General features: G+C 30.9%; 1 protein-coding gene across 1 annotated transcript; it reads right to left on the reverse strand.

Annotated features, from left to right (window-relative positions):
• Positions 1–7,588: 7,588 nt before the first annotated feature.
• Positions 7,589–10,837, reverse strand: LOC129871211 (tropinone reductase 2). The gene is made up of 5 exons (XM_055946101.1): positions 10,721–10,837; positions 10,214–10,421; positions 9,157–9,373; positions 8,442–8,554; positions 7,589–8,114 (listed from the first exon to the last, which is right to left on the reverse strand). Exons 1-5 carry the CDS (start codon positions 10,786–10,788, stop codon positions 7,935–7,937), a joined length of 786 nt encoding a protein of 261 aa, XP_055802076.1. The 5' UTR covers positions 10,789–10,837; the 3' UTR covers positions 7,589–7,934.
• Positions 10,838–21,970: the final 11,133 nt, after the last annotated feature.

A 21,970-nucleotide genomic window follows, 5' to 3' on the forward strand; every position in this document is an offset into this window, starting at 1 on the left:
CTAAGGCTTTGTGGAAAGTCTTTCGTTCTTGACTTCTTAACATCTATGAACGCCAACATCTTTTGGATGAAATAGCACTTTGTGAAGATCCTTCTTTGACTAGACTAAGCTACTAAAATAAACTCCCAACCCCGAGGAACAATAGTTTGCCAAACGAAGTATACAACCTTCAAATTTAAACACATAAGGTATGATCGTCCATTTAGGCCTAGGGCCATTTTGGACTCAAGGTGGTCTTTCTAATTGGGCCTAATACGCCTTGGGTATTGGGTCGTCTAAGGCCAATGCACTAAATTAGGGATTTTTGGCTTTGCTCTACGCTAGATTGACTAAGAGTGGGCTATATTTTGAAGCGTACCGGTGACCCAAGCGGACAACTCAGGCAGGAGGAATTTAGCGACCGTTGACCATCTAGTGGCCAACTCATTCCGCCAGGATACCCCCAAGGAACATTTTGGATTCAACGGCTACGACCAGTATAACTGTCATTTAAGTAAGAAAATAAAATGCCAAGTGGCGGAAAACATGTTATGCAAATAACACATACAATATTCGGAATTTAAACACATAAAATACAAATAAAGAAAAATAAATTACTAATTATTACAATATCAAATAGTTAGTCAAATAAATTAAACAAAGCTAATGGTTAGAACCTAATTAAATCTCCAGCGGAGTCGCCATTTTTGTTATGTTGAAAAAATGCGGTTTAAATTTATTTCAACTTTATAGAGAAAAAATTAACTTTAGAAAAGAAGAGTCGCCACTTAATTTTTTAAAGAAATTAAGAAAATTTAATTTAAAAGACTCTAACAAATTTAAGTCTTAAAAATTCAGAGAAAAAGGTACGAGGTTATTATTTCCATTTTGAGAAGGTGTTAAACATTCAAAGTGGCCGCTAACGCGTGGTTATCCAACGATTTGAAAAATTATTTGACAAACTTTTGAAAATATTAATTTAAAAGGACATAAAGACTTTAAAATTATTTTTTAGAAAAATTGATCAAACTTAAACATTAAAAATAATATACATGTACATAAAAAAGTAAAAGTTTATCAAATGACTACGTAAAGGTAAAATATTATTTAAAGAGTAAATTAACATGAATTGATTTATCTTTAGGGGAATCTAATTAAGTTAAAATAAATTAAAATTAATATCTAAGCGAGTATAAATAACATAAGTAAATAAATTATTACAACCCGGATCAATATAAATAAATAATAAATAACACATGAAAATATAGACCGACACTTAGTTTCTGTACGCCTGCACTAAGTTGTTGGGTCATCTGCGTTTTGGATGTTAAGCCTAATTTTACTGTATATCACAGTTGTATATATACTATATATCGTATTGTATATACACTGTATATAATATATACAACATTATTTCTGTATATCAAACTGTATACAAATTGTATATCACATGTTTGTTCCCTGTATCTTCTGTATATCACTGTCTATTAGACTGTATATACACTGTATATAAGTGTATACATATTGTTTTCTTACATATTAGACTGTATATATACTATATATCAGTGTATACAACACTGTTTTCCACCTCTATTCCATGTATACAGGCCAATATCAATATTTCAACCATGTATATTTGCTTCTTTTTCATTTATCAACTTTCCAGCAATTCGAGCAAGATGATGGGAAACTCAAAATTTCAATGATATGCAAGAATGAAGTCCAAAGATAGATTCAAATTGATATCACATGCACCAAAAAAAATTAAATAAGCATTTACTCATTTTAAGCTAAACTAAGGAATATATCATGATATTTTAAGTTGTCAAATTGATGGGCATCCTAGAAGTGACTAACAACATGCATATATGTAGACAAAGGAAAGAAAAGAAGAAATATATTTAAGTAACGAAAGAACACAGATTTAATATATACGCTATATTAGCTCAAATTTTAAAGAAAGAATTAAATCAATTATGTCATAAAAGTTCTAATTAAATAAAAACTTTAAGCATATTTTTGTTAGCTAAATCATGTTAAAAGAAAAATTGAAAACATGAAAATCTATATTGTCAAAGAAAACTATTTGAAAAAATAATGAACAAAATTCAGAGCTTTCATCAAATAATCATAACACATGATAACTAATTAATCCTAACGCATGCTAACTATAAGAAATTTCTATCATTAATCTAATTATTCTTAATACATGCTAACTAAAAAAACCAAGACTACGAATCAACTAAATATAAAATATGAAATAATTAAATAAAACAAGGCTGAGAAAAGATTTACCTCTTTTCGGGCTGTGAGATTGAAGATGACGAGTGGAAGACAACTTCACCACCACCCAAGAGCTTGATGGAACTCCAATCCACAAAATAAAAAATAAAAAATTTAGACTCGAACCTTGGTGGGTTCGATGTTATAAGAACACTGTTCTTAGTCTAAATTTCGACTTCAATCTCCTATTTTCCTTGGAAAAAAAATATAGATTGAAAGCTTAAAATTTTCACAACTTTTAGGCTGGGGACAAGAGTCCAAAACCCTAGCCAAGTTAAGAAAATTTTTAACGTTGGGTGGCTAAAAAACCTCCACTTATTTCTTCTTCTTAATGAGAATATAAGCCTTTATATAGGCTCTAAAAACCTCGAATTCTTCATGAATTTTCGATGTGGGGAATGGTGTTTTTTTTTGTTTGTTTTTTTTAGAAAAAACTAAAAATTTCAAAAATACAAATTATAATTAAACTAACCGAACTAATATTGTATTTAGTAAAAAATAAAATCTTTCGAGATGATTTTCGAATAACCACATAAATAGTAATAAAAGATATAGTTATATAGAAATATGTATATTTTACTAAAACTTATAAAAAGATAAAAATAGTTAAGAATAACATGAAAATATTTTTGTTTTTATAAAAGCTAATTATTTCAAAAATAACTTGATAGCTAATTTGCATTGTGGAGGGTCAAAATTGGGTGTCAACAATAATAACAACAACAACAACAACAAAATGTCGTAGAATATAAATGACAAAATATACGGTTTATTGGGTAAAACTAAATATAAACTCATTTACTTAATAAAAAGAATAAGTTTTGAAAATGCCTATTTAGTAGGATAACAATCCAAAAGTAGTTATAGGTTGATCAAAATTGGGTGTCAATACATGGTACGCGAGTTGATCACCTTTTTCATTCTAAAATCTTTTTTCACACAAGAAATTTTCAAAGTAGTATCTAGCTCTTGCTTGTTCTTGAATGACATACCGATGTAAAAATCAATTTCATTAGATTGAGCATGATTAGATGACTGTGTAGTTCCCAGAATATTATGGTCAAATTCAGGAGCAGGAGCAGGAGCAAAACTAGGAGTAGGAATAGGAATAGAAGGAGTATGCTTATCGATACTTTCTTTTTCTTGAAGATCATTTAATATTTCTTGATCTTGATGATTCTCAATCAATGTTTCACGCACATATACCCTTAAAATGGGTCTACCTTCATAATCTAAATAAGGACGCAAACAAGATTGATCTTTTATCCTAAAAGGAGCTAGCTTTTGCTTTTCACCACTATAATGCATGTAAGTGATAACAAGATCTTTCAACTCACAATTTAGATCACAGCAGGAAATGCAAAATCATCATACATGATATCTCGATCCACAATCATCGCCATCGTCTCTATAATTTCTTTATTTATCCAACGCCAAATATAATGATTATTGGACTCAACCCATTCACCATTGCAATCTATTCCAACATATATTTTGTTTTCCATTGATGGAGTTAAATGTAGGTACCTATATTATGATTAAAAAAATGGTCATAATTTTCTTTTAATTCTGTCTGCAGTTTATTCAGCAACTGTTGAAAGATTTTAGCAATTACTATATCTCCTTTCGAAACACTGTTCAAAATGATTTACTTTATACCTACAATAACACACACACACACAATATGAGTTATAGTTTATCAGGTCAAGTTTTAATATCAATTTATTTTAAAAAATATTCTTAAAAAATATATATATTTGGGGATAAATTTGATCAATCAATTCAGAAAGGACTTTTATATTGTATTTTGTGTACCAAACTTTTCAAAAGTACTTTTAAATGTCAAATTAGGAATAAGGAGAACTTTTAGATACCATGAATTCCCATTAAGACTATACGTAAGCATTTAAATTTTAGTAAAAGTGAATTTATAAAATAATTCAGATTATATTTTGAATTCTATATAATTAAATTACTTATATAATTTAAATATGTATATGGCTTTCCAAAAATGAGAAATCGGCACAGTGATAATTATGTGTAATAATTGACATAAATAAATCCGTACTTTAATTACCATATGACATTCGGTAGCCCAAATTTAATATTTATCTGAAATATTTAGCATTTAATAACCAAATTTATTTTTCTTAAAAATAGTAAAAAAAAATATTTAGTTTTCTCTCTCACACGCACCTAATGGTTTCACTAGAATTTTTCAATATTTTCTCTCAATTCTCTCTACTCTACTAGTTTTCAACAAAAATATTTCAATATTTTCTATCAAAAATTAGTTCTTCATTGATTTTATGTTGGTATTGCAATGTCAACTTTTCTTTATTTTTCGGGTTCTTCATCGATTTTGTTGTTGAGTTAAAATATTATTTTATTTTTTGGATTCTCCATCAATTTTTCTCCATTGAAGATTGTTAAAGCTTCATTCAATCTTTTTATCTACGCATTTATGATTTGTCTGATACTTCCTCTAGTCCATATTAAATGAATTATTAAAAAGAAAATTATAGTCCAAAATAAATGAATTATTCAAAGTTCAACAGAATTGTTGGACTCCCTCCTCCCAATATTTACTCTTCATTAATGAGGTTACTAACTACTTTATATCTTTTAGGAGAATAGTTTGGAAATAATCAAAAGGCATAATATATAAATATGACATTTAACTTCGCTTTAGCTTTCAACTAAAACCTTTAATTTTACTAGTGTACAAGTAGACATTTTAACTATTCAAAACTTGAACAAATAGACACATTCGTCCTAGAAGACATCTTACATGACAATTTTGTGTCCTACGTGGCGTCCAACATGTATTATGTCACGTAGGACACATGTGTCTACTTGTTCGATTTTATACAAGTTTAAGTGTCAACTTGTGCACACTCAAAATTAGAGGGCATAAATGTCAGTTAAAGTCAAGTTAAACGACATATTTATGTATTATGTCTAATGAAAAAGTCAATAATGGAAAGTAACATTTTATTTATGTCCTAAAATAATTTTCTTAAGGGATGTATTATACCCCGATAATTCACTTAATATGAACTAGAGGAAGTATTGGATTTTGTTGGGAACATCTTAAGAAGTTAGATATGAATTTTAGAGGTGTTTGAAGACGATTTGAGGCGAATTTGATTTGAATTTTAGATTAAAAATTTGAGGTTGAAAATGACTCCATATGTATATTCTCATTATATCCCGTGTATATGATGTATCAAACCGTATATATGTTTTAATAGTATATAATTTTATTGATAAACGTGATATCATTAATATGTGTGTGAGAGAGTGAACAATATTATCCTAGATTATTATTTCCAAACTATGTTTTTGTCAATACATGATAAAGGCTCAATCATCAAATCTTGATCATTGTCCCTTACCTTTGAATGATAAAGATTCTATGTGAATACTGCCGCTTGATTTCTGGTTTATAAATATTTATATTGCTCAGGATAGATTTTTTAAATATATAAGAAACAAAAAAGCAAGTTAAAAAATACCATATCTTTCCAATTCTTTTATATATATATATATATATATTTTATTTTTTTATTTTTTTAAGGACCCACGTAATCAGATTTTTAGTGCAACCCCGGTACAACAATTACAGGAGAGCTAGTGTATCATCAGTACTTCAACAATACTAATAAGAGGTCAGAAAGACCAACATAGTAATGGTGAGACTGTTTCACCGATGTGTTGCGATGGTGAGACTGTTTCATCCTTAACTAAAGATCTCGAGTTCGAATCCTGAATATGAAAAAAAAATTATTGGAAGTGCCACTCTGCAGTGCGGTTCAGATTTAGTTGAGGCTCCAATGCGGACTCCGTACACCAAATAGAAAATTAAAAAAAAAAGGTCAGAAGCAAGTGTCTCTTCGTTGATATACTTGCTTCATATCGAGGATATTTTTAAAATTTCAAAATTTTTCACCAATATACTTGCTTCTTGTTGAGGGTATATTTAGAATTTCAAATTTCTTCGTTGATATACTTACCTCATGTTGAGGATATTTTTAGAATTTCAATATCTATCCTTTAAAGGAAGGCTACTTATCGGACGAATAATTATACTTAATGATTTGCCTTATCGGATATTAATTTTTTAAAAATACAAATTCGCTAGGCAACCAATAAGAAGTTGATAGGTTTGGTATTTGGTTGGTAATTATTGGGCGGTGTATTGGCTCAATCATTTTTAGCTCCCTTCTTTAACTTTCACTCACCAATATATTGATCCTCCATCAAACAAAATAATCTTTTTAGCTCTATTGAAGTTGGTAATTCTGTAGTTGTAAATCACAATGAAAAATACATGAAAGCCTAATTTTTAATGATGCATGAACATAAATATTTATTTAACAAATATTCACATGTAAAATAACTTAATATTTCAAGACAAAAAGTATGCATTTTTACATATAAGAAGTGAAGACTTGTCCATTATGATCCAGACTAGCTACCTAGTAGATCAGATGAGAAATCCAACTCACAAATAAGTATCAAATCATATAAGGAGCGACAGAATATTAAATGGAGCTTTAGGATTTAATAATATTTATTTTATATACCTAGGGGTAAAAATGTAAGTGAGATAATTCTTAATTGGTTTACGGTTTACCAATAAGGAATTTGAGTAATCTGCCTCATACCAATAAATCATTAAATATAAAATTTTAATGCGTTCACCAAATATTAAATTGATAACTCAATACCAATAAGCCAATTTCGTAGTTGGCTTATCGATTACGGCTCGATTTCGAACCACCGTAGGGGTGCTTTACATATGCTTTTCCACTAATTGTTAGTTTGATCCCATATTAAAAAAATATATATCAAATAAATAAAATCCAACATAGATAAAATGTTGATTAGGCCATTTAACATTTGTGAAATAAGGAAATTTTTGTTTTTTTTTCAAATTCACTAAAATAAAATAAAATATGTCACATAAATTGAAACAAAAAAAATATGTTAGGCCACTCTAAATATAATTTGTTGGATCCATGCTAACACGGAGCTTTGTATCTAGTAGTCATATAGAGCACCCACGTAATCATATTTTTGTATATTATTTTGATGAACGATTAATAAAATTTTTACATCTTATCATAAGATATGGTTTTTAAAATATTTTTTCTTTGATTGAGCATACTAAAAGAACAAAAGTAATATACTTCATATCTTGTTTAATGTGTTACCAAATTAAATTTATTCTCTTTAGGGGCAAGGTAATGATAGATGCCTCCTTCAAATTATTAAAAAAAAAAAGGAATTCCTTTAAAAGGGATCATAATTCACACAATAATGATCAAAACTAAAAAACACATATACTAATTCTTATAAAATGTCTCAAAAGAGAAATTCCCTTAAAAGGGATCATAAATCACACAATAATGATCATAACGAAAAAACACATATACTAATTATTCTTGATTCTGACTAATTGTCAAACTTAAAATTCTTTCAGAGCTATATGAACTTAAATAACCCGTCGATATTGATCAGGGCATATTAATCCCTTATTTCAAGAGCTATATGGATTTAAGCAACCCGCCGATCGATAAGGGGATATAAATCCTCTATTTCAACCACTATAAAAAAGGTTACTCTGAATAATTATTTGACTAACTTGCAAAGGTGGAGATAGATGATTAGAAGCCACCATTAGCCATAAATCCGCCATCAACATATATAATTTGGCCAGTGACATATGAAGCAGCAGGGAAACAGAGGAATGCAACCACTGCTGCAAGTTCTTTAGGCTCTCCCATTCTGTGGAGAGCACATCTATCAATTAGCTTGTCCAAGTTTTCTTTTTGTTCTGGATCTTGCTGCAACAAACAAATCAATAATGAAACTTTAGAACCTTTTAATTTATATACATTGGTAGCGTAAATAATTTTTAAATTTGGCTTTAGCTGACAAGTAAACATTTTAACTCTAAAAGTTCATCCGAGATCTGAACTGACAATTAAACACTCCAATTCATTTTGATTGTGTCTTATCGACCATCGACATTGGTACGGTGTGGCACATATATTTTTGGAGGTACGTAGATGATGAACATTTTGTAAGTTAGAGCGTTCAACTGACACAGTGAAAAGATCAGTTATGAAATCTAACAAAACATTATAATTAAGTGGGATGATGATATTTACAATAGTCATTTCGACCATAGAAGATGCAATAACCCCCGGTGCAACACCATTGACACGAATGTTGTCCTTTGCCCACTCAAACGCCAAGCATCTTGCGAGTTGATCCATTGCTCCTATTGCCAACAAACTAAATGATTAGGCCAAAATATTTATCAATAAGCAAAATTCCTTGATTTTGTTTTCTTTTTTCTCAATTGAAAATTCCATCAACATATAATCAATTGTGGAGCCGCATAGTCTTAAGCGTGGTTAGTTGAACACCCTACGTCGAAAAATTATATTGTATATATAAAAGAGTTCTATCATTTAGGCATAATACATAAATGCGCCCTTTAATTTGATCTCAACTGACGTCTATGCCCTTCAGTTTTGGGAGTGCACAATAGACACTTAAACTTGTATAAAATTGAACAATAAAAACACGTGTCCTATGTGGCATAATACACATCAGACGCCATGTAAGATGCCGCGTAGGACGTGAATTACCGCGTAGGGCGTGAATTACCACGTAGGACACCAAGTAGGACGTTTGTGTCTATTTGTTAAACCCTATACAAGTTTAAGTGTCTATTTGTGGACATCCAAAGTTGGAGGACAGACAGTTAAATGATACATTTATGTATTATGTCAATCATTTATATAGGTTAACTATTACTTTTCATAAATATATATTATATCTTGAATATCATTAACACGAAATTTCTGACATTTTTACCTTTTGTTGCTCCATAAACAGCCTCATATGGTAGTGCTGCAGCCCCAGAAATAGAGGAAATAAAGACAACATTTCCCCTTTCTGATGCTTTCAAAAAGGGGTGTGCAAGTACAGATAAATGGTAAGCAGCCTCAAAGTTAATGCTCATAATCAGAGAATAATCTTCCATAGTGTAATCTTTAGCTTCCTTGTATATGACAATACCAGCATTATTAACCTAAGATTAAAAAAAAATGTAGAAAAAAGGGGTCAAAATGTCCACATCTCTCTCTAAAAGCAGAGTACATGTTTCCATAGCGAGGGATGTTTGAACAATATTTTGTTCTGATACGCTATCAATAAAACTCGAAAATACTTATTCTATCGATAGATAAAGAATCGCTAACATTATAATTTCAAGTTGATCATTTGTTCAATTTAAGATGGCATTTGACTTGAGTAGCATTAAGAAAAGCTTATAAAACTTGATGTTTTGAGTCTCAATTTATGTAAAGGTATTTGATTGAGGTACACAGTTTAACAAAAAAAGACTTTTGAAATCTTTGTGATCTAAAACGTGTTACAGATATTTTTGTGATTAAAGGTTAAATAGAAAGTTTAAAGTTAAATTATTCTCAAACATAGCAAGATCGACCACATTCTTTTTAGTCAGAATAAAAATCACATAAATGGAGATAGATCCTTACTCTAGAATAATCAATTAAGATGTTTCGAAAAGACTTTGACTTTTTTCTTTAGTAAAGACGGATTAAGCCAAAAAATCTTTTTTTTTTCCGAACAGTCTCAACGTCGCATTCCCTGATTGAACAAACATGAAAGGGATTCATCCACCACATTCTTTTTGAGCAGAATAAAAATTACATAAATGGGGATACGTCTTTTCTTCAGAATAATCAATAAAGTTATCATCTTGTACACATCTAAAAAGGACTTTGACGCCTTTTCCGTACAAACATGAAAGAGATTCATCCACCACATTCTTTTTGAGTCGGAATAAAAAATCACAAAAATGGGGATATATAGGGGTTGTAAAGTAATTAAATATTATCAAACTTACCAAAATATTGAGTTTTCCATCAAAATGATTAGCAACAGTCTTGATAAACTCTTCTCTTTCAGATCTTGATGATAAATCACAAACAGAAGCTTCAACTTTAAAACCTTTACTTCTCCATTGACTCAAACATTCATTAAGCTCTTTTTGATTACGTGAACATGTATAAACTGATGCACCAAGATTTGCTAGTTCCTCTACAATTCCATACCTAAATAATCAATTTCATCAACATATTTATCATCACATAGATCGAATCACTGAATCGAAAAAATTGGATGTTATTATAAAGCTTTATATCGATTAAGTTCATGAATTGAAGATAAGCGGATTTAAACCACTGACATCCCTTAAGGTAAATCACTGCCCTCTCAAGTCTCACAACTTTCATCATACTGTGCTCATGTTAGATTCTCTAGAAATATATTATTTTCGAAAAATTTCACATGTCAGCATTTCTTGAAAAGTCAAAACGTCGTATTATTTTCGAAGAAATTTTTGATTACTCACCCGATGCCTCGAGAACCACCAGTAACAAGGGCAGTGCAGCCTTCCAGATTCCACCTTCCTGCTGCCATAACTACTAGCCTGGTGCACAAAAATTGAAAAATGGGTTTTAGACAAATTTTAATGAAGTGGTCCTCAAGTTGATTTATAGAATCCTTTTCCTTATTTTTTTTATTTTAATAATTGCCAATAGGGAGAAAAATAATAATATTATTTGCTATATTTTTCGACCATTCTTTATTCCTGAGCTAATTTTTAAGGTTGAATTAAGCTTAAAATTTTGTTTTTTTTAATCATCGTATCAAAGTTAATTTCATTCCATTTTGTTTATCGATTAAAGTTAAGTCCATCCCAATTTATTTATCGATGTTGGATCTCCATATTTTTATGTTGTCCACGCTTCAAATGTCTGACCGTGAACGTGTGGCCGGAGAGTGTTGAATTCCACATTGTTCATTTAAGGATGAAAAGACCTTCTTGAAAAATAATTTGTGGAAAATAAATAATTAATGTTGGGAGTAAACCAGAAAAATTTGCAGTTGGTGGCACGATGAGTGATCCGATCCAAGTGGAAATTGCCCATTAAAGAAAACTCCATGTAGGGTATATTTGGTACGCACTCCAATTTTCCCATGGTTAAAATATGAGAAAATGTGATAAATGGTCTCTGAATTATTGGAGTAGCTTTAAAATAGTTTTTTAATTATATATTTCTGTAATGACCCGTTAGGTCATTTTGAGAACGAGTCTTCTTTCCTTCATAAAAGACTTATTCCGTACATTTAAATTGTAAATTTTAGACTATTCGATAACTTCATTTAATTAATTGATGGGTGATTTTAAATAATTAATTTAATTAATGGCTAAAGTGTTAATTTATTTAATACTTATACCACTTTTCTTATATTTAATAAATTAGGTTAGTAGGGTTTGTCATTTTAGTACATAATTAATTTAGAAAAGAAAAAGAAGGGAATAAATAATAATAATAATAATAATAATAAAAAAAAAATTATAGATATATATACACACAATCTGATGGCATTAAGCCATCAGATGTGCGGCGGCAAACAAGAAAATCCGCAGAAACAAGAAAAAAAATACGGAGGAAGAAAGAAAAGAAAGGGGAAAAGAAAAATAAAGGAGAAGAGAAAAATAGGGATTTTCATTCCAAAGCGTCAAGGTAATTATTCTCATCCTTTCCATTAAATTTTCATGTGATTATGAATATATTTTTAGGGTATATTGGTGGAGAAACAATGTTGAAATAAGAAAATATGACCCTAGGGTTCTTCATATAAAATCTTGATTTGGGGGTCGAATAACGATCCGTTTTAGCTGAAATTTGACATGTGAGTTTATTTTATCATGAGTGAACATAATCGGAAAGAAAATTTCAGATTTGACTTCAATGACATAGAATGAGTTAGTTCCTGAATTTTGATATATTAAAATAGATAATTAAATATTAGGTATATTATATATTATGAATTACATTAAATTTATAATATTGGGGAAATTAGAACCTAACCCTAGGCTTAAAATTTGGAAATATGAGAGTTGACATGTTATTTGACGTCAACATTAAGAACTTGATTATAGATTTGGGTAGGTTTTGGGTCTAGGCTAGACATATAATAATATGGGTGTTGTTAGTTTCAAAATCTTATTGTGGTTATTTATTTGACTAGATTATATTGATTTGGAGACCCAACGAAAAGGGAAGGCTCAAGTACCGGTGTAATTGCTTGATTAATTAAGGCAAGTGAATTTCTAAACCTCAGTTTAAGCTTATAGATGCTTATATTTCCGTGTCATATATACTAGGAAGTAATGAGAATTGGACTGGATTATTGACTGTATGATTGACCTTAAAAAATGATATGAAACAAAAGGGGTCGGGCCACACGCTCCGTGGCAGGTATATGAAACAAAGGGGTCGGGCCACACGCTCCGTGGCAAGTATTATGAAATAAAGGGGTCGGGCCACACGCTCCGTGGCAAGATATATATGTTGAGGGGACGGGCCACACGTTCCGTGGCAGGTTACATGGACAGAAATGTCCCCCATGGGTTCCGGACTGTGATTCAGCGGATGTGTACCGATAGGACAGACATGCATCATTTCATTGCATTGCATTGCACCTTTCTGACATTTGTGAATTTGTGTTTACCCCTATATTGCTCTGTGTATGTTGAACTTGACTTGGTATGATTCATTGATGAGAATTTGTGGACTGTATTACTGTTGTTATCGCACAAGTGTAGAGTTAGGCTGATTTTATGCAGGTTGTAGTTAAGGAGGTTCGGTTGGGAGGACAGGAGTACTTGTATCTATTAAGCTTTGCTTAGTTTTAGTTATCCACTTGCTGAGTACCGTATTGTTTGGTACTCACCCCTTGCTTCCACACTTGTGTAGGTTGTGAGGCCGGACTTGTTTGATCTCCTAGTATTTCCACCACATCTGAGGCTATTATTTCGAGTGTTGAGGTAGCTGTTACATCCATCTAGCGAACACCTCTTACTCTTTTATTATGTTTTAGTCCTACTCTAGTGACAAAGACATTGTGACTGTATTTTCTTTCGTACTTCGATAATTTATTAGTGGCTTGTATACGTGACAACCAGTCTTGGGGGATTGTGAGATTATTTATTTATTTTTGACTAAGTTAAACCTTGCTTTATCTCAATTACTTTCGCATTTACTTTCTGTTGGTTATTAGGCTGACTCATCTCGGTGGGTGGAGATGAGTGCCATCACACCCGTATTTGGGTCGTGACAATTTCTTGGATTTAATTTTTTAATTATCCAAAAAGCTACAAAATAGTTTCTTAACTATATAATTTTTTAATCCTTTAATTATTTCTATATCGGCTTTAATTTTTTACGTATTAAAAAATTTATCAGGTTTGATCTCTGTCTTATTTTTATACAAATAGAGAATTATATAAACAAAATTTGTGTTTCCGTGCAGTTAAATATTTAATTTAACCCATTTTTCAGTTGTTTCTCTCTCCCCACTATTTTTTCGCCAAATTACTCTTATGATGAAAAGAACATTAACCTCAATGATTCAAAAATAAAATTCACGAGCAAAGATGATATAAGTCATGATATTATTCAATGGATGATATAATGTAGCGTATTATTGCTACTAATGACTTAAATATGCTAAAATTTATTATAAGAAAATGTTAATATCTGTTAGGTGTGGGGAAAAATTTATTTATATTTAATAGAAATAAATTTCTTGTAATGAGAATAAAATTAAAATTTTTGTACTCACATGCTTTGATTCCAAATTTTATACTCCAACAATTTTATTGAAGGAAATTTGTTTAATATTTTAGAAGTTGAAATTTATAAAATTGTAGATTTGCAAAAAAAAATTAGATTTGTTTTTATTTGAATTAGATCGATTTTATTATTATGTTTACGTAGAAAAAATTTGAGTAACAATATCAAATCTCTTATTTTTCTTTAAGGTAAGAGTTATAGAGTATCTCATGAAAAATAAAATTAAAACAGTTCACATTGATTATGAACCGCTAAAGAAGGAAACATAATATTTAAGTCATTAGCAATAATAATATGTTTCATTTTAGCCTATATTGAATAAAATTAGGATTTATATCTTTTTTTCTCATTATTATTTTTTTTGAATTGTTGAAGTTAGGGTTCTTTTCATAAAAGTAATTTGAAGAAAAACAACCGGGAAAGAGAAACAATTAAAAAAATAGGTTAAAGATTTAATTTCACGAAAGCATGAGTTCCATTTATATAAACTCAAGCTATTTATATAAATTTAAGTTATTTATATAAAAATTAGACAGAGAATTGTTTAAAAAATCTTAGATTAGAATCTTTTAAGAAGAAAAAACAAAGAACTGTTTATGTATCTTTGTGATTTCATTCTTTCCTCAAACATTCACCGACAGTGATTGGCCCTATTCTATCATCAAATTATTAATACTACTAACTACTATGAGATGACAAATACGGCAAAGAATATCTTATTTGAACTAATATTAGACGCTACGTTGAGCCGATTTTTTGCTTTTGATGTCGTATCACAGTTGAATTTTCTAAAAATACATTGATTTTGAAGAATTCGACACGCATTCGTTGACATTTTTGAAGAGTTCAAGCAACATAGATTAGATTAGAGGTGACTTTGACCTTTTCTTCCTTTCCTTCGTCAATCATTGACATATAAAAAAATAGAATTGTTTTATATATGGACTACGGTGTATCCGTCCATCAAAACTACACTCCCCGTTTTAAAAAATAAAAATAAAAAAGATCTTTTAATTTTGTGATCTTAAATTAAAGTTATGTCAAATATACTAAAATGTCATCTAATCTTGTGGTCTTAAACATGACATATGAAAAGTTAAAATTAAAGAGTTGCCCAAAAAAAGGGTCATTTTTTTAAAAACAGATTAAAAAAGAAAACAGATCATTCTTTTTAAAATGAAGGGAGTAAATTTTTATAATGAATTTTACATCCGCGTCAATAAAAGAGTGACTTTGCTACAAAAGAAAAGAGAAGACGATATTTGTGGAATATTTCTCGTATTTAATTGGCTTGAGGTGAAGTCGATATTTTTAGAAGAAAAAAGGAGAAGGAAGAAGAAGGGAAAAAAATTATATCAAAAATTTAAAAATGTAACTTTTCCAAAATATACCTCTTCTTTTTTCAAGTTTATATATAGAACTAATAAAAGAATTTAGTGTATCGTACTAATTTTATATTTATATGTACAATTTTGATTGGTTCATAGTTTTAGTTTCGTTTGCTAAGGAGTATAATTAAGATATTATACTTTCATATCTAAATATAACTTTTAAGTGTTCTCGAGTGGCATGATAGAAATTGGTTAGAATATCGAGACAAGGATGTATACAAAATTTGAGGAAGATTGGAGGTGATTTAAACTAGTTTGGAATCAAAATTTAGACTTGAAAAAATGTCATTGCTACATGTGTATATCACGGCATATAATGTATATCAAACATATTTTCATAGATAAACATGAGATAAATTGGTATACAGGGTGATATACATGAAAATATATATGGATATACATAGGAGATACACATATGAAGTAGTTTTCAACCTCAAGATTTCAATCTAAAAATCAACTCATACCGCCTCAATTCATCTCAAAATACCTCTGAAATTGATATTCAAGCTCCTTAATCCTTGAAATGTTCCCAACAAAGCTCAATGTCACCCGGCCAATACAAATAACTCATAAATTTTATTTGTGTCACATAAATTAAAACAAAGAAAGAAACATATATTGAACTCATTCTGACATGGACTCTTATATTTGATAATCTAAATAAACTTGTTCGAATTTTCTGCTAAATCTACATAGGCACTTTCCTGCAAAAATGATAATAAAACACAAACCTAATATAGTGAATTGTTCAATATGGCAATAGCTTTAATTATTCTTTATTATTGAATCCTTTTTACATACATTAGTTTAGAACCGAATAGGAGAATTCTGAATTGAACTGTTAATTTGTTCACTTTAAGGATTGAACTTCAATAGAATAGATAATAAGCATTTGTACCCTAATTTCCTCTTCACTTCATAAATGTACTAGATAAAATTTGTGTACATCGACCTACCTTTTAAGGTTCTATCTTTCTTAAATTTTATATATTGTTTCGTCGGTGTGTTTTCAACGAATTTCAACTATATCGATAAAGAAAAAAAATTCTATTTTTGTTTAAATGTTATATATCATTGATGACATTTTTTTTGGCCAAAATTGATTAAAGGAAAAACTACCTAATCACACAAACATTCCTACCATATTTACTAATTCTTTGTATAGTTTGAATAATTATATTTTATCTCACTTATTAATAATTTTATACCAAATTTCAAGTCAGATACACTTATATACATGTTATTTTCTACTAGATACATTGAAATAAGGAGAGAGAAGAGAGAACAAGAGAGAGGCAAGTGAGATTTATCTATATATGTATTTCCATATTCATGCGAATCATACTAGATAAACACTAGATATATGTATCTGGTGTGATTTACATGTATCTGGGATGCCAGACACGCGAGCAAGATAGAAGAAAGACGAGCGATAGTTGTCTGTATATGTATTCCAGATACATGCGAATCACATTAAATACACTCTAGATAAAATTTGGTGTGATTCGCATGTATCTGGAATACCAGATAAGCGAGTGAGATAGGAGAGTGGCGAGTGAGATGGGAGGGAGGCGAGTAAGATTTGTCTATGTATCTCAGATAAATGTAAATCCACTTGGATACAGTTTATCTAGAACAAATTATACCTAATTTTGACCCCATGTATCCCAATATACATGTATCTGAGCATATCTAGACGCACCAAAATCTGATAAGATTCGTAACATTGCAAACTAGCGCGAATCTAAATAATTAGCTCCTAAGCTAGTCGGATTTTTGTAAGTTACCCTTTGATTAAATGACATTCTATGCTAGGTGACTGTAAACTTCTTATATTTGTAATTGGTACATTCCCTTAATTCTCTCAAATATAACAAAAAACAGAAATATGGGCCCGTGTTCAGCATACTACACACAGAGGCCCAATCCAACTTAAGTAGCCCATTATAGCAATTTAACATCCGTAAATAGCTATTTTTAGAAAGGAGTACACAAATTTCATAATATTAATAGCTAATTACATCATATTTTTACTCTTTTTAAAATTACAAAAATTCTTTAAATTTGGTGGAATACAGATACATCCCAAAACGTCCTGATACATCGCGTAAAGTGATGTATCCGATCGATACATCATGTAAGGTGATGTATCCGACGTCCTGATACATCATGTAAAGTGATGTATCCGACCAATACATCGTTTAAAGGGATGTATTCTACCGATACATTACGTAAAGTGATGTATCTGATCTCCCGATAGATCACGTAAAGTGATGTGTCTGACCGATACATCGCGTAAAATGATGTTTCTGATCGATACATCTGCTATCAAATACTAATACTATTTGAAAGCCTTAGCTTTAACATTTAGCTATTCTCAGAACACAAAAAAGAATTTGGACAAAAATATCCCAAGCTAAAATACGAAAAACGAGTAAACGTGCTCGAATTCGAAGGATTTATTAACATATGAAACTCAAGAATGATTCCGGGGTTCAAAAATTCGACGGTAACATTCACAGGGTTAAAATATTTATCTATCTATATCTTTATTATTAATAAAAGAATGAATATAAATGTTGATTGACCAAAAATATCCATTAAAAGTTTATTTATTTATTTGCCCTTTTAAGTTAAAATTTTCCTCATCTAAAAAATTACTAATAGGTTTAAATGTAATTTTGTACCAGGACTAAACAAAATATATTTCTATTAGAATTAAGTTTATTATAGGATACATATTATCCTATTAATATTAGGAGCTTAATATTAAATCTATTTCAAGTAAGCTATGAGTAGGGAATTTCTACATGTTTAATAATATTGATCGACCAAAATATTCATTAAATATTGAACAACTTTTATATCCTGAAGGAGTAAATATTTAATAGTTATAACTTTAATTAAATTTAAAGTCCTACATATTTGCATGATAATTAAATAACATTTATTTAAAGAAAATAGTAAATGACAATTTTGTCTATTGTAGAAAAATATGATAACTTTATATATTATAGAGTCTTTCAATAAGGCAACGTTCAATAACCAATTCAATGAGATACAACCTTCCGTCATTAACGTTTTTTCCTAAATTCAAGATGATTCAAGACCCAACTTCTGGATCTTGGGTAGGATCAGGGTCGAATTTTAATTTGAGTATCGAATCCCAAGTCATAAACCGAGGTAAGATTCTGAGGTGTCACGGTTTGGTCCCGAGTTAGGTCTCAGGGTGAGATATCGTGTCGGGTTTCAGATCGAGAGTCGAGGTCGGGTCCAAGGTCAAGTATCGGAGTGGGTCCTTAAACGACCATCGGGGTCGTGTGTCCAAATTAGATATCGATTCGAAAGTCGGATCTCTTGGTCGGGTCCTGATTCCTAAGTCGGGTCCCGAATCAAAAGTTATATTCAAGTCCTATGTCGGAAGTCGGGATCGGGTCCTAGGTCAGATTCGGGGTCAGATCCCTGTTCGCAAGTCTGATACAGGGTCTGTAGTCGAGGTCGAATCTCGAGTCGAAAATTAGGACAAGTTAGGAGTCAAAAGTTGGGGTCGATCTCATGTCGGATGTTAGGTTTGGGTGGGGTCAGATTCTGATTCGTAAGTCGGGTGCAGGGTCGAATCTTAGGTCGGAAGTCGAGTCCCGTATGAGATTTGATTCGGGTCCTAAATCGGGAGTTGGTGTCGAAAGTGCGGTCCCAAATTAGTGTCCGGTGTTAGATGTCGAGGTTGAATGTCGAGGTTGAGTTTGAGTCGTGTCTAAAGTCGAATATCGAGATCGGATCTCGAGTTAGAAGTTGGGTCTCAGGTCGTGTCTTGAAACAAGTGTTGGATCGGAAAATGGGTCGAGAGTCAGGGCGAAGTCTTGGTTCAGAAGTAGATTACAGATTCAGGTGTTGGATGTCGGGATCGAGTCCATAGTCGTGTGTCGGGTTGAAACTCCAAATTAGTCATCAAAGTTCTTTTTTGTTTGATAATTAATACGGAGTAACGTGCAAAACACGTTCATAGACACTAGTTATTATAAAAGTACGAATATAAATATTGATTGACCAAAATATTCACTAAAAGTTGATCTACTTATTTTCCCTTCTAAGTTAAAATTTCCTCCATGTAAAAAATTACTAATGGGTATAAATGTAATTTTGTACTAGGACTAAATGAATAATATTTCTATTAGGACTAAATCTATTGTAGATACATATTATCCTATTAATACTAGGAGCTTAACATTAAATCTATTTCAAGTAAATTATGAGTAAGGAATTTCTACACGTTTAATAATATTGGTCAATCAAAATATCCATTAAATATTGAACGACTTTTATATCCTTAAGGAATAAATATTTAATAGTTATAACTTTCATTAATTTCAAAGTCGTACATATTTTCATAATAATTAAATAACAATTATTTAAAGAAAATAGTAAATGACAATTTTGTCTATTGTAGAAAAATCGTAAATGATAATTTTATCTATTCTAGAGTCTTTCAATAAAGGCAATGTTCAATCAACAATTCAATGAGATACATCCTTCTGTCATTAACCTCTTTTCTTAAATTCAAAACCCAACTCTTGGATCCCTAGTCGGATTATGGTCGGATCTTAATTTGAGTGTCGGATCCCGTGTAAGAACTCGAGGTAAGATTATGGGGTGTCAGGGTTGGGTCCCAAGTTAGGTGTCAGGGTGGGAGTTAGGTTTAAGATCAAGAGTCGAGGTTGGGTCCAAGTCAAGTATCGGAGTGGGACCTTAATCGATCATCGGTGTCGAGTGTCCAAATTAGATTCCGATTCAATATTCGGATCTCGTGGTTGGGTCCTAATTAAAAAGTCGGGTCTCGAATCAAAAGTTGGAGTCAGGTTTTATGTTGAAAGTCAGGATCGGGTCCTAGGTCAGATTCGGGGTCAAATTCTGATTCGTTAGTCAAATACATGGTATGATTTTGGGGCCGGATCAAAAGTCGAAAGTTGGGCCAAGTTAAGAGTCAAAAGTCGGGGTCGGTTTCGTATCTGATGTTAGTGTTGGGTGGGATCAGATCCTGATTCTAAAATTAGGTGCAAGGTCGAATCTCAGGTCAGAAGTCGGGTCCTGATTTAGGATTTAAATCGGGTCCTAGGTTGGGAATTGATGTGGGAAGTGCGGTCCCGAATCAGTGTTCGATGTCAGGTGTCGAGATCAAATGTCGGAATCGAGTTTCAAGTCGGGTCCAGAGTCGAATCTCGAGTCGGAAGTTGGGTCTTAAGTAGAGTCCTAGAACAAGTGTTTGATCGAAAAATGGGTCAGAAGTCATGGTCAAGTTTTGGTTCAAAAGTAGATTCCCTATCAGGTGTCGGATGTCAAGGTCGGATGTCTGAATCAAGTTCCAAGTCGGATATCGGGATGGGACTCCAAATTAGTCATCAGAGTTCTTTTTTGTATGATAATTGACAAGCAGTACTATCGTGCAAAACACGTTCATAGACGCTAGTAAGTTTAAAACATGGAGCGATTCATGTTGTTCAAAAATTTGTTGGAGTTTCAAAACTAAGGAACGATTCATGAGTTTCAAATCTTTATAAATTCAAACTAAAAAACAATTCATGGGGTTCAAACTTTTATAATTTCTTCCTCGTTTTAAGTAGGTTATTTTTGTCCTAATTTTTTCCCGCATTAAATTATTGTTATTTCCCCATTACTTTTCAAAGAGTACTGGACAAAACTCATAGCATACTTGAAGAATTTTATCAAACACATAATTTGCATGATCATTAAATTAATTTTATTAATCTAATAATGTAATCATGTATTTATGAAACACAAATTACATTAAAATAGTCATAGTCTATAATCGTAAAACTAAATTACATAAGCTTGTTATTGATTTTGAGGAAGAATCTTCAATAGTCTTATCACAAAACCCGAGAGTTTGAGAGAAAAGAGAAGCTATTTGTAAAGTTTTTTCCCCAAAAAAGTGTAATAAGTTTCTGTTAAGACAATCTTTCTTTATAATTTTAAAGTGATACACCTTTTCAGGAAAAAAAACTCAATAGTTGTCTCTTTCCTTTTATTTATTAATATAATAAATGTATATAATACTTAATTATATACATAACATGGATGGGTTGATCAACATGGGTTCTAGTGCAGTGGTGGAACAACTTCACCCTTAACCAGAGGTCTCGGGTTTGAGTTCTGGATATGACAAGAATCCTTCTGAGAGTGTCACCCCCCGAATTGTCCCTACAGTGCGCGATCCAAATTTAGTCGGGGCTCAAACACTGAATTAAAAATCAAAAATACAAAACATGAGTGGATTGACCCACATGGATAATTTGATTCAATTTCCTTCAATACTACAAAAGCGTCCATCCGATCCCACCTAATATTTACCAATTTAACCAGCTCAAATTTAATCAAATTCGTCTATTTGTCATTTTTTATATATATACATATTTTAAAAAAAAATATACTAAACTATTATATACCTAGAATTTGAACATGTGACCTAGACTATTTTTCAATCTCTTTTATCACTAGTACACTAGAACCTTATCTATTTTATGAAATTCAATAATTTATATATAACTA

Source organism: Solanum dulcamara, chromosome 10, assembly GCF_947179165.1.
Source record: "Solanum dulcamara chromosome 10, daSolDulc1.2, whole genome shotgun sequence".
Taxonomy (NCBI): domain Eukaryota; kingdom Viridiplantae; phylum Streptophyta; class Magnoliopsida; order Solanales; family Solanaceae; genus Solanum; species Solanum dulcamara.